The following is a 13,278-nucleotide window of genomic DNA, read 5'->3' on the forward strand; positions in this document are numbered from 1 at the left end:
TTGTGTTGTGTTCATTAATGCATACTCTCTGATCTCCTATGTCCTTTTGGTGCCAATCTCTAGCATTCTTTCAAGCTCACATTGCAGTGGTATTTCTGCAGTGATGCATCTACTTTTCCTAGGCTGAAGGTCATTATCAAAATGGGGAGCAGATGGAGCACATGGAGATAAACCCTGTGCCGCCCACAGAGCAGCACCACCTGCTAATTTTTTATTGCTGCCTGTTATGTCGTGGGTAAAATTTTCAAAAGCACCTGAGAACGTAAGACTTTTAGTCGTGTATAAAGGCCTTTGTCACTGCTGACAGCAGAACCTCTGCTCTCAAATCACTAAAGTACAGGTATAGGGACAGCACTGATGCTAATGGAGTTGTGATTTGGTTGCTGTGCTATTGGAATATAAATAATACAACTTGAAGGGTGTTTATTGGGTACAAATTCAGATAAATGCACAGCCCTTTACGGGTTTCATTAATAAGAACAGTGATTCTAGTCATAGTAATGGGAGTTGGGTGTCCAAATCTCCTAGGATGAGTTAAGAAATCGGAGCCCGGTACAGCATAAGTACTCGGACTCAGGAAAGAGAGATCCCTTTGACAGTCTCTGTAAGAGAAAGAGGCAAAGAGTTAAAGACATTCCTGTCTCTGCCCCATCAACGTGTTAGACTAACAGAGTAGTTTTCCCAATGACAAGCTGTGAGGTATCTGGGTGAGTATGGATCTGACTTTTGATCAACTTGCTCCTTTGCTCTCTGCTCAATGTTGCATCTATCTCTGTTGCCTGATATTCCCTCTAGCTTTCAGAAAAGCTGCTAATTGGAGCGTGACACAACACCAAATCAGAAGGTATGACCTAGGTTTTTAGGAGAGGCGTCTAATTTTAGGCACCTACCTTTAGACACCTGGCAACAGAATTTGAGCAAGAAAATGAGGCACTTGCTCCTTAAATTGTTCTGGGTCAGGAAACAAAAGAGCTGCCCTACATAACATGAAAGAGGGAACCGAATGGATGCCTGTTTGTTTGTTTCTTTGTATCAGGTAGGATTTAGCAGAACAGACAATATGCTCAGTCTTGGCCTATATATAGCAGAGCTTTTTCTGCACATGTGAGTATTCTGTTGCCACTCGATATGGAAAGACAGGGGGGGTAATTGCTCTCCCTCTGTCTTTTTACCTGCTTTATAAGAAACAGGATACTTCCTAAGTGAAGACGTTCCCCCTGAATGAGCAACAACCTTCCACTAAAATGGACTATTGCGGTTTTCTGGAGCTTCTGTTATCAAGAACAAGTTTCTGTTATCACATAAACATATGGAAACATCTGAAGTCTTATCACATGCAGAATAATTATATTTAAATAATAATTGCATTCTACAAAGAGGGGGTCTTTGGCATGCAATAGTCCATAAATCAATAGTTTCAGTGGCATAGGCTATGATGTGCATAGGATTTCTGTCTCTCTCCGGTGGAACAGAAAATAGCAGTAAATTGTCTTGAAAATGTGATTCTTGTCAAGAGGATCCACTGTAATTTTCTGAAGTTTTAACGTACCAAAGCTATAGCTGATTGCACCGGCAATTTCCATCTGTTGCTGCCGAGGCCAAGATTGAGTAGATACATTACCACATGCCTCACTTTAACCCCACTGGAACTGTACCTAAATGATTACATTTAGGTATGAGCTTAACTATCCTGCTGACTCAGAGCCTGATGTAAAACCCATTGGAATAGATAGACTTGTGTTGACTTCAATTTGCTTTGGGTTGGGTCTGTAATGACTAAAACAAAGGCTGCCATATGAAATCCAAATGGTTCAACTGCGCTGGGAGTGGTGGAAATCATTCAGCAGTCATTGCAAAAGTGAAATTTCATTGAAAGTAGAATTCAGATGCTGTGTATTTTTCAGCTAGGTCTTGTTTTACTATTGGAGAATCCCATAGTGACTTGTATGTTGGGCTTCATAGCTGAAATCCCCAAGGCTAGAAGTCAAGAAAGTATTTGGCTATGGCTCAGTAAGCCAATCCAGAATGTATCCTAACTGTATTATGGCAGAATAAATGCGAGAGCTTAAATTAATAGAATGTTTCCTACCTTATATGAGATTATAGGAGATCTAAAACAAAGTCATTGAGAAAGTAATGGAGCTTCCTTGCTGTCTTTGCACAGGTTGAGAAACAGCAGTTCTGAAAACATGAATCGAAGGCACACAACCCTTCGGGAGAAGGGCCGGAGGCAGGCTATCCGGGGCCCGGCCTACATGTTCAATGAGAAGGGCACCAGCCTGACCACCGAGGAAGAGCGCTTTTTGGATTCTGCGGAATATGGCAATATCCCGGTTGTGCGGAAAATGCTGGAGGAATCCAAAACTTTGAACTTTAATTGCGTTGATTACATGGGACAAAATGCCCTGCAGTTAGCAGTGGGGAATGAGCATTTGGAGGTAACTGAACTCCTTCTGAAAAAGGAGAATCTGGCACGCGTTGGGGATGCGCTGTTGTTAGCCATCAGTAAAGGATACGTCCGCATTGTGGAAGCAATATTGAACCACCCGGCCTTTGCACAAGGGCAGCGCCTGACACTTAGTCCTCTCGAACAGGAACTACGCGATGACGATTTTTATGCTTACGATGAAGACGGAACTCGATTTTCCCATGACATCACTCCCATAATACTCGCTGCCCACTGCCAGGAGTATGAAATTGTTCACATTTTGCTCCTGAAGGGCGCACGGATAGAAAGGCCCCATGATTACTTCTGCAAGTGCAACGAATGTGTGGAAAAACAGAGGAAAGATTCCTTTAGTCACTCTCGATCAAGAATGAACGCCTACAAAGGATTAGCAAGTGCTGCTTATTTGTCTCTTTCCAGTGAAGACCCTGTTCTAACGGCTTTAGAGCTAAGCAATGAATTAGCAAGACTAGCCAACATTGAAACAGAATTTAAGGTAACTTGACATAAAACCTCTTCCTGTGGCTGAATGTGGTGCTATATGTTTTCCATGTGAAAGAGTGTTGGTCAATAATTCAGGGTTCAAAAAAGAAAGCTTCATTATAGGTCGTCATCCTCAATTGCAAAATGCAGATGAAGGGGGGCCTCAGTCAGTATTTAGATTCAATTTGAGTGTTAATCTAAAATATGAATGGTACGTGCTTCCTAGAAAGGAGGCTGGGGGGGAGTGGGGGTGGGGGGCACTTCCAGTCTTTCTACTACTATAAAAATCCCTCAGATTCAGATTTTTTCCCCCATTCTTATAAATGACCATTCATTAGAAATGAAGAACATCTTTTTCACTGTGAAATCTAGGCTTTCTAAATCAAGGACTGATATACCCAATTTACTATATTAGAAAGAAGAACAGGAGAACCAAAAGGCTTATCCTCCTCTCCACCCATGACCACCATTTTGGATGTACAAGAGGGAGCAAAGCTTTCATTTTAAATCCCCGAGGAAAAGTCATGCTATCCCATAACCTTAAAATTCGGGGGTAACTGATGAGGGAAGTTAAGAACACATGCATATGTTTAACGCTTTTGCTCTCCAAACCTTGTGTCTTTTTTTCTTCAGAGCAGCCTTTTTCAACTCTTAAATTGCCAATCTGTACCTGTTTGTCTGGGATAGGCTTTGAAAGTGCTGAATACTAGAGCGTGGAGACATGAATGCAATTGAAATGCTTTGGATAATAACTATGTACAGCTTGTATGGTACCAGATCCAAAATTCATACACATCTCACTCTGAAAGATAAACTGATGTAATCCCTCACTTTTAACGTATAGTAGCAAAACTCTAAAATACGAGAACTCGCGGGGCACACATGGGACGTCAGAGTGGTGCGGTAGGGACAAAAAGGGTAGGTTCTCTTTTTTCAAGTGTTAAGGCTCCTGCCTCTTCTCTGTGAGCTTGTTTGGAGCTGTGGTTCCCAAGAGGAGATGGCATCGTGTTTGGTTCCTTGCATTAAGTCCTCTGTAACCAGTCTGATTAAAACGAGGAGGGTAATCCATTAAATGCTTTCTCTCCTCAAATGTGGCAAGCTGAATCTTAAAATGCTGTAACTCCGTTTAGAGAAGCAGTGCTCAGAGGAAGGAATAATAATAAAAGCATAAGGAAGTAGTTGTGAAAGGTCCACTAAGGCTTCTATGTTACTCATCACAGTAAACTTGACAACTGTCTCACACAAATTATTCAGGATTAATATTAGGCTGAGTTTGTAAATGTCCAATGCCACTTGCAACATTTCTGCAGTCATTAGCATAACCCCAAAGATATTAGTCATAAAAATCCAATTTCAGCAGCTCAGCCGTCAGCTTATGAAAAGTTGCGAGACATGAGTATTGTGTAGCTGTATCTCTGATCAGTAACATAAGTGCAAGAAAAGCCCAGGTTGTCAGTAAATGGGGGTAGGATGGCTGTCAGGAATCCCATTATTTTTTAATTTGAAAAACTATTCAAGTGTTCAAGTATCCTTTTCAGAATTTCTCAGCGTACATATTCTGATTTGGAGGTGACATGAATCCTATATCTTCTCAAACAGTTGCCTTCTAAATGAACTAGAAATATTATTATAAAAGAAAGTGATCTCTTCGGAAAAAAATTAAGGGCCAGATCTAGTGGATTCTTTTGCACACGGGAATCATGCTTTGCAGGATCTGGTTCCAATAGCAGTCATGTAAAACGGGAGTTGTATGTGTGTGGAGTCTAACCTTGCAACACTTGCTCCCGGGACCAGTCAAGCACAAGCAGTCCGATTGACTGCCTGCCTGGCTGTGCCAGTGAGGAAGAGGTGTCATATTGGATCCACGGTTATCACTATTAGAGATCATTAACGCTCCAGTTTCTGTTCAGCAGAGAAGAAGGTCATGTGAGGAGTATCAAGAGCTTTCACCTTCGCACGGCTGCCAGCCCTGATAACTGTCTCTCTGCACCACTACAAGTACATGTCTGCATTTCCACTCTTGTTTCTGAAGCTGCCATCTCTGGTTCTTGCCTAGGCCAAATCTACCCTATGAAAGGAATACTGCTGACGTTAACAGGAAAAAGGAGATGAAATGCTATGGTGACAGATGCCATATAAATATCTGACATTCTTAGATGGCCTTAAGTAGTTAGGTAGAAAGACAGGGATAAAGAATCTCTCTGCTCTCTCTCCTCTCTTATATTTGCATGTTATAGTTGGCCCATTCCCATAATTTTGTCATAGGCCCTAGGTAACATTTTTCTTTACGTGTTAGCAATCTAGAGATGCAGTTAAAATCTTACTGATACATTATTTAATATGATCCATAATCTTTAATGGGTTAGTCTTCAGTGTCTTCAGAAGCATGCAAGGTCTGAAGAAATGTAATGTATTACTTATGTAGACAAATACAATTGTTCACACGGTATTTCATTATCTTAACCTAATAGGTGGAACACGCAGACAGGCACTAAGTATTTATTTGCAATTTTTACAAGGGAGTAAATCAACCCCCGTTCTTCTTCCATTTTGTGAGATGTACTCCCATGAAGAGTTTGAGATTTAAAATGCACTCCAGAAACTCACAAAATAATGATCAATTTGCAAAATCTAAGGGCATCCAGCTAATTTTAGATGGTGCTTTCAGTCTTGAAAAGAAGAACAGTGGAATTTGGACTCAACTTTTGGTTTGGGTTGCTGAGAGTGAGTCACTCAGTGTAAAATTCAGAATTACCCTACAGACTGTTTTGTTAGGGTTACATCAACAGCATGCCAGTAACACACTGGCACTAGATGGAAATGCTGCCTCTAGTGGGAATACCTCATTTCAGTGTTAATGATGGTAGCAGGCATGAAAAAATGTGTAACATGAGTTTTCACTGCAACTTGTTGCACTCTCCGAGGGTGCATCTACATGAGATGCTTACTGTGGAGTTGTCTAATTAGTTCTGCAGCAAAGGTCTCAGCATCTACACATGCAGCTCTATTAGGCCCCAGGAAACTAATAAATGTTGCAGCATGTTAGCACTTGTAAATGCAAGTACTATCCTGCTGTGGAGTTTTTTCACACATAGCAATGCATGGGTAGATGCTGACCTGGCTGGGTAGGGCATGAGGGTGCTTCAGTGTGGGCTACCTGCCAGCTAGCCCTGCACGGGATCACACTTGTGCCCCAGCTAGCCCCTCCGCAGCATGTTGAGCTGGGTCGGAGCAGCCCTGGGCTGGCAAGCTGATCCCCCAGGTCCTCTGCCAGCTGGGGCTGGTCTAACCTGTCTTAACACGGTGCAGTCCTGGGCGCACATGTAAACACAGTGCCCAGGAGCAGTAAACTCTGGCACAATATGGGCTGGAATTGGTTGTGCTCCATTAATTTCATGCATAGATGTACCTACAGTGTATCAAATCACAGTCACTTAACATCTACATTGAAAAGCAAGCCTGCATATCCCTCGATGGCTGATCTGTGGGAGCACAGCCCCTCGTTTGAGAAGACATACGTGAATATTTGTGAGAGGGAAAGTTAAGGTTTTCATTTTTTGCCACTTAGCCTTGGAGGCCACAAGTGAATTTGGTAAGACCTGGACAGCCTGCTATGATCTTGATTCTGAAGTACTGGGATGAAGTGTCAGAAAGGAGTCTTGGAGGTCTGAGAGACAGAAACTCAGTGTCAATCAGTAATACATAGACTTGGCCAGATATTCACTTGGTGTAAATCAGTATAGCTTCATTCACAGCAGCGACGGATCTGGGCCCCTAATTAGAATACATGCATGGAGGCAGGATGCAGTTCTTCAGACAGTGTGGAATGTGAGTATTTGTCTTTGAGAATAAGATCAGATTTGGTGTGAAAAGAAAAGCTCTGAAAAGTGTGGGGTAGGGTTATGTGCCATAGAAGTGGGGTTTTTTTCCCCAGGTCTTTCCTTTTAAGCTTCTGATGTCTTACAATGTCTTACACAGAAAGCTCCCCTATTAATGCTAGAATCGAATGAGGCTGCAGCAGTCTGGTTCTAAAATGAAACTTTTCAATAAAAGGCAAAACCCAAAATATACGGAAGGGAAAATACTCAACTCGCCATTTGTACAAGAAATTCTCTCATCTGCCTTTAGCACAGTCGTAACACGGTCCCATTAAATTACTTGGCAACTAGCCTGAATAAGGGGAAAAGTCATGACAAAAGTAGATTTTTTGAAAGTTTACCAAAAAAAAGAAGGAGCAAGAGTTTGAGTCATACAGATTCATTGGCAATTTATGCATGATTTGCACACCAGGAACTCAAGGGTAAAATATAGTGTTTTCCAGACAAAAGTGCACTCTTGCCTTCCACAAGTTAGCTATGTAATACTTCAGGGCAACTCAGGGCACCTACCACCTGATCTGATTCTGATCTCGTGGTAAACTGGGGGATAAGTTGTGAAGTTGGAGCGGCAACACTTCATTGTTTTGTGACTCCTGATGTCAAGGAAAATATAAGAGCAGCAGATCTTACACCAGATTGTATATTAAAAGTAGGGGCTTGTTTAGACAATGTACTACTAGCTTTGCCAACTCTGTATTGCCCTCCTCTTGCGGCTTCCCATATGGAGGGCACGGTCGAGTGGACGCGTGTGTAGCAGAAGTAGTTGTGTTCTTGGCAGTCTTTACTGACACAGCGGTTCTTATGGGGCACCGCAACCAGGCATATCTAAGAGCATCTCCAAGGTTGCTCTGATCTATACCAAGTGGGGGGGAAAGCCATAGCCAGCTCTAGAAAAATGAGTGGGGCAATTTTTTGCTAGCCCCTTGCTTGCATATTGATGGCACTTCACAATGCCTCTTTCATCAGGCCACTCTTTAACATGAGAACCGCCCTCCAAGCAAAACATTTGATCTTTGTCTTACTTTTAAAATGTTGTTGAAGCCTCGTGGTAGGTAACAAGTCATAAATGAGCACCCTAAGCAAATGGTGAGAGGGGTCATAAATTATGCAGCAACGTGCAACTGCAGCTTAGAAAACACTGCAAAAAGAAGCCCTAAAAACATCAGGAATGAAAAATCTTCATAAGAAATTAAAAATGCTGGCTTACAACTACAGCTAGTTGGGGGGTCTTCAGATAATTTCTTTTCCCACTGATTTGCTGCCCCCAAATTAAACATTTTTTGGGGGGAATGGGTCATTTTCAACAAAGTGTTTGTCCAGCAGACAAAAGTCCCCTGTTCCAGGATGGACTAGATGGGGGCAGAGGGGCGGGAATCCACTGTAACAGAGATGACGGTCCAGTGGCGGGACACTTACCAGGGACATACGAGATCCATCCCTTCAAGACTTTGCTCTGCTAGATCCAATCCAAGGGTTTGAACTTTTGTCTCGCACATCCCTGCACTATTTTGGGGGTGAGAAACTGATTCTGTAGCACAATGCTTATGGGAGGTGCCTGGATGTCAAGACCTGTGTTCAAGTCTATGCTGCTCCATATCCATACTCAGGTGGCTAATTAGTGGCTCGTGTCTTTCTCATTCTCTCACTGAAGCAGGGAGTTGAACTGCCATCTACCACACCTCAGTGTAGTGCCCCAGCCCTACACTGGGGTGGGCGGATGGGTCTCTTTTCTTTCCCTCTATTAAAAATGCTAACAAGGCTTGATAAAGTACAGGCAAATATTCGAATCTCACAGACAAAAAGTCCCAAAACAAGAAATATATTTCCCAACTATCTTTACTTACAGCCCAGAGAGTAAAATGATATAGTGAGATCCAGCCCAAAATTCCGATACGCTTAAATTTTGACTCTGATCCCATCCAGACTATATTTAAACCTTATTTAAGTTTTCGTAGATCTATATTATATTTCACAGCAGTCAGCTATGAAAGAATGCGCAGCCCTAAACCGACGAGCTACCTTCTCTGCAGCGCATTCAAGTACTTTTCTTCAAGTTGAGAAATACTTTATGAATATTCCCCGTTTAGATGGAAGAATCTCTCTTCCAAGCATAAAAGGAGAAAACAATCTGCCTGTATTCTCTTCCTCCTACTCATGTTGCTCTTGCAGTTTCAGTCACTTGTAGCAGGGATACAAGAAACCAGACTTGTGCCACAATCTAGATGGGTCAACAGTATTTACGCGTCTTTAACTGCAAACAGAACATGGCCCATAGGATGCAGCCTCCTTAGAGGTGTAACCTTCGGGTGATACAATATGCAGATCTCTTCACAGGCATCATCTGCACACAACCAGGTGACTCATTTCTTAGATTGGGATGTCACAGAGCAGAGGCAGTATTATAAAAAAATGGCTGTGTGCCTATTGACCTTCTTAGGTGGTTGCATTTTTAGCAGGTGACTGGATGGGGCAATGCCCTTGTGACATATATAACAGAAATGTCAGGCTAAATTGAAAGCTATACTAGGGATGTTCGAAAATGGTGAGTGAAATGCAGCCTATTAGCTCTGCTCGCTCTTTATTCTCTGGGATTACCCTCTTTCCTTCTGTTAAGGTCTACAATGTACAGGTCTCTGTAAGGCCATTGCTGTCACCTTAAATACATGCCTCAGGATCACGACATGTCCTTGTGACAAAGAGAAGGCTCCACTCAGCAGTCAAAGCAAATTTCATACAGAATTGCAAAGGAGGAGATGTAAAGAACTTGCCAATCAGAAGCAGTGTAATAAGATCTTTATTCAGGCTGGTTCAAATGTTACTGCAGAAATGATCAAAGCCACCACCATGCCCTCCATATGGGAAGGCATATGGCGGTGGATGATCCTTGCTTATTAATCCTATCAGCATTGTTTGTCCCTCTATACCAACCTTTGTTTTCCCGTTCCCTGCTGGTCCCCCTGTTGCTATTGTTGCTCTACCTGTTGCCGTCCATATTAATCAATCCCTCTCTAAAATATTAGGGGAGGACCTAGACTCACCCTCTAACATTGTACCTGGTCAATCGTTTGCCTGCACAAATAGCTAGATCCAGACGGCTGATGTGTCAGAAACACCAGTATTTGCAAGGGCAATCAAGTAATTTGAAGCCCACGACAAAATCCTTAGCTGGTGTAAATCAGCTGTCATTTCAGTGGGGCTACACTCATTTTCCATCAGCAGAAGATCTTTCCCCTAACATGCTCATTCATAATGAAAGCCCCCATCGGGCCTCTAGCAAAAGGACATGGCAAATTGCACATGCGATGATACAGTAAGGCCACCTCCCATGGTTTAACCTAATGGTTTAACCAGTTGTTCTCAACCTTTTTAGACTCTCAGCCCTTGTTACACTTAAGATACCCCTTGGAAAATGCCATCTCTTAGGTATCATGCATTTTTTAAGTGCCAAAAAATAATAGAGCAATGCTTCTGTTGAAAAAGACTTGGAAAGCACATGTCAGGAAGTCTCCTGACACTGTGGATTTATATATGTATTTCCTCTGGGTATATTTGCGAATCATGCGTAGGTGCTTGCACACCTAACAATACTAATACTGTGAAAGGACCCTTTAAAAGAGTCTCACAGCACTCCAGGAAGCCATGGCATCTGGTAGAGAATCACTGCTTTAACAAGATTTGTCTTATTGCTATTTCCCCCCTCATCTACTGGGTACTGGTAAACTTCATGTAAGATATTTGATGAAAATCTGTTAATGGAAGTGCCATTGCAAGCTCCCTCTATGACCAGATTTATATGACACATATGAGGACCTGGGTTGACAATGTGACAGGACCATGTTACTGCTAGTGCAAAGTGGCTTTTAAGCTGGTATATCTGGAGCTGATCTATCTGGAGCTGGAGATGTAGGCATCGCAACTCTTTTACTCACCCTGACTGGTAGCACAGCTGGTAACTAGTGGCTGGGACAATCTCTGGTGGCTCCTGGAGACCTTTAGTATTTGATATAAATTTAGAGCAGTTGCCAAGCTGCTCCATCTGATTCTGATTGGACTGGCTCAGCATCTAATGAGACCCAGGTTGGGGTAGCACAAAAATGCCCCTTTGCCCATTGCCTCCTGAAATCATGCCAGATGTTTCCCAGTTGTTGTGGAGATTGTGCGCCCGGGAACACTGGGCTGTGTCTAGAGCAGCCACATGAGCTGAGAGGCTTCTTTATTGAAAAGTGAGAGATCATTATCTCAGTCTTCTGGCCGAGTCTCCCTCCCTGTGGGATCTGACCCTGTCCCTGGTGATCTAGAAGCACCTGTGGGGTGTTCCTGAAGAGGAAGATAGCATATGAATATCTGGCCTGCGCCAGATTATTTGCCCATCTCTTTCCAAAGGCCAAACGCGAACTATGATCGTGAATGTAAGTTTTCAAAAAATAAAAACAATTAAAAAATCACAGCATTTTAATGCAGCCTCAGAGATGGCTTGGCACTATGTTACAGTGCTAATAGAAACCTGGTGGCTGCAAGAGAAATACAGCTCACAGCGGATGCATTAGAAACAGATGAGACACAAAATATTTCACCATTAAATCTAGTGCTTGGGAAAGGTCCCATGTTAAGACCCAGGGGAAATGAGCTTCTCTGTTAATCCACAGAATAGACAGAGCTGAGGGAGCATTGAGAAATGGTCTCTGTAATGATGCTGCCCTAGCCGTGCACCTCAGCTCTGCTTTGGAGGAAGGGAGGGTACCATTGCGATGCCCAGCGAGTCCATGGTACCCTTCCAGAGGCTGCAAAGAAGATGTCTGTTAGCATTTGGGAGACCTGCATTCAGTCCCCTGTTTGGTCACAAACTTCCCACCTGGCCCTGGGGATCTCAGTCAGGGCTACACCCAATAAAAGACCTCAGGGTTTAGACGTTAAGCAGAATTTCAAGTTAAGAAAGAAATCTCCTTATGCAGTGCCTGGGGAAAATTAGTCATTCAACTCAATTCAGTTTATCTTGTGTTAAGCACTGAGCTGCTCAGACCTGTCAAGACTAGGATATTTTTTAACATGTTCAGAGGTGCAACTGTCCAGAAGGGACTTTAAAGTAAGACACTAAGGTACCTATGGGCTTTAGGGACAGGCTGAGTGGGCGTTTTCAATACTGGCATTTTGGACTTGGTACTTGATTCTGTGGAAATGATAGTAGCTACAGTAAACCAGCAGAAGTAAATGCAGTAGAACCTACTGTTCAAAAAAATAACTAATAGTTTTTATATTTAAGCGAGATAGAATTTGGGAAGCAAGTGCTTTTAATTGTGTTTGGAAGCTGGAGACAAAAACATAATTGTGATTGCATGAGCTGAGCTCCGTAGACACATGTCTGGGAATAATTTGATGTGAAAAATGCATGATACACACTGATAAAATAGAATTAGGCTGTTGCTGTCTCTTGAAAATGATGGTAAGAAAAGAGGTACGGACAACAGTGACTGGGAAACAGGGGCCTAGGAGGGAAAACTGCTGCTATTTATTTTCACAGGCATGATTTTGAAAATGTAGATCGTTTCTTAAAAGAACATCAGGATAAGAAACAGCAACAATATAATCTGAAAATTGTAAGGGAGAACTATTTCCTGGGAAATACTCAATCAGAAGGCAGCAGTTATAAAAACAAGTGAAAGGCATTTAAGGAGAAAAAAACAACCAGAACAGAAACTGAATCAAGCAGAAGTGTAGGGTTTTCGCGGGGAAAAGGTAGTACTGAACTAATAATGGTAACAGCGTGGCATTTGAGAGACTGAACCGAGGGCATTTTGATTAATAGAGAAATTGTTCTTTCTTGCGCTATTGCTGCACAGGACATGATATCAGTGTAACCCACTCGCATGCCTGCTGGAGCACGGTATGAATTTACACTTCATCAGGACTGTCCTGAAGATCCTCAGCATGACATCTCCTAGCATCGACATTGCTATGGAAGGCACAAAGGCCAAGATTGTTAGAGCAGCATAGGCAGCTTACTCCCGCTGAAATCAGAGGCCTCTAGGAGCTGCAAAAAACATAACAATACGGCCAAAACATCTCAGACCTATCATAGCTATCTTACAATTAGGTGCAGAAGTGTTAGAGGTCCCACAAGGGCACAGTACCGCTCCTTGCCTGTTAGAGAGAGTATCCGGGACAGTCCCTCCATGGGAATGTGTATGAGCACGATGGGTTGCAGACAGTCCAGGGAAGTGACGGGGGCTGCTGACTCTGAGCTGCATGGCAGGAGATGTAGTTAAAGAGAGGCTCTGGGCTAAAGAAGCCCAATATGCTCCCTTTGGGATAGTAGGGGCAGGGTGTCCCTTTCTGGGGTCCCTACAAAGGATGAGTAGCAGGTGCCCTAGTTGTTACTAGAAAGCCATACTACTTGTAGCCTTGGGATGGACAGGTGCTAACCAGTTTCAGAGCTGCTAACTCAGCAGGAACCAGGGACCGGAATAGGATCCT

The 13,278-nt window shown here is 42.9% G+C and overlaps 1 protein-coding gene across 2 annotated transcripts in view; it reads left to right on the forward strand.

The window, feature by feature from the left end:
* Positions 1–2,171: 2,171 nt before the first annotated feature.
* Positions 2,172–13,278, forward strand: part of TRPC7 (transient receptor potential cation channel subfamily C member 7) — a 121,506-nt gene continuing 110,399 nt past the window's right edge. For both annotated transcript variants that reach the window (XM_090064574.1, XM_090064575.1), the window contains exon 1: positions 2,172–2,942. In XM_090064574.1, coding sequence (XP_089920700.1) covers positions 2,190–2,942 — 753 coding nt within the window. In that variant the 5' untranslated portion in view covers positions 2,172–2,189. The remainder of the gene's footprint in view (positions 2,943–13,278) is intronic.

This window comes from Crocodylus siamensis, chromosome 10 (genome assembly GCF_052110815.1).
Source record: "Crocodylus siamensis isolate JL-2025a chromosome 10, ASM5211081v1, whole genome shotgun sequence".
Taxonomy (NCBI): domain Eukaryota; kingdom Metazoa; phylum Chordata; order Crocodylia; family Crocodylidae; genus Crocodylus; species Crocodylus siamensis.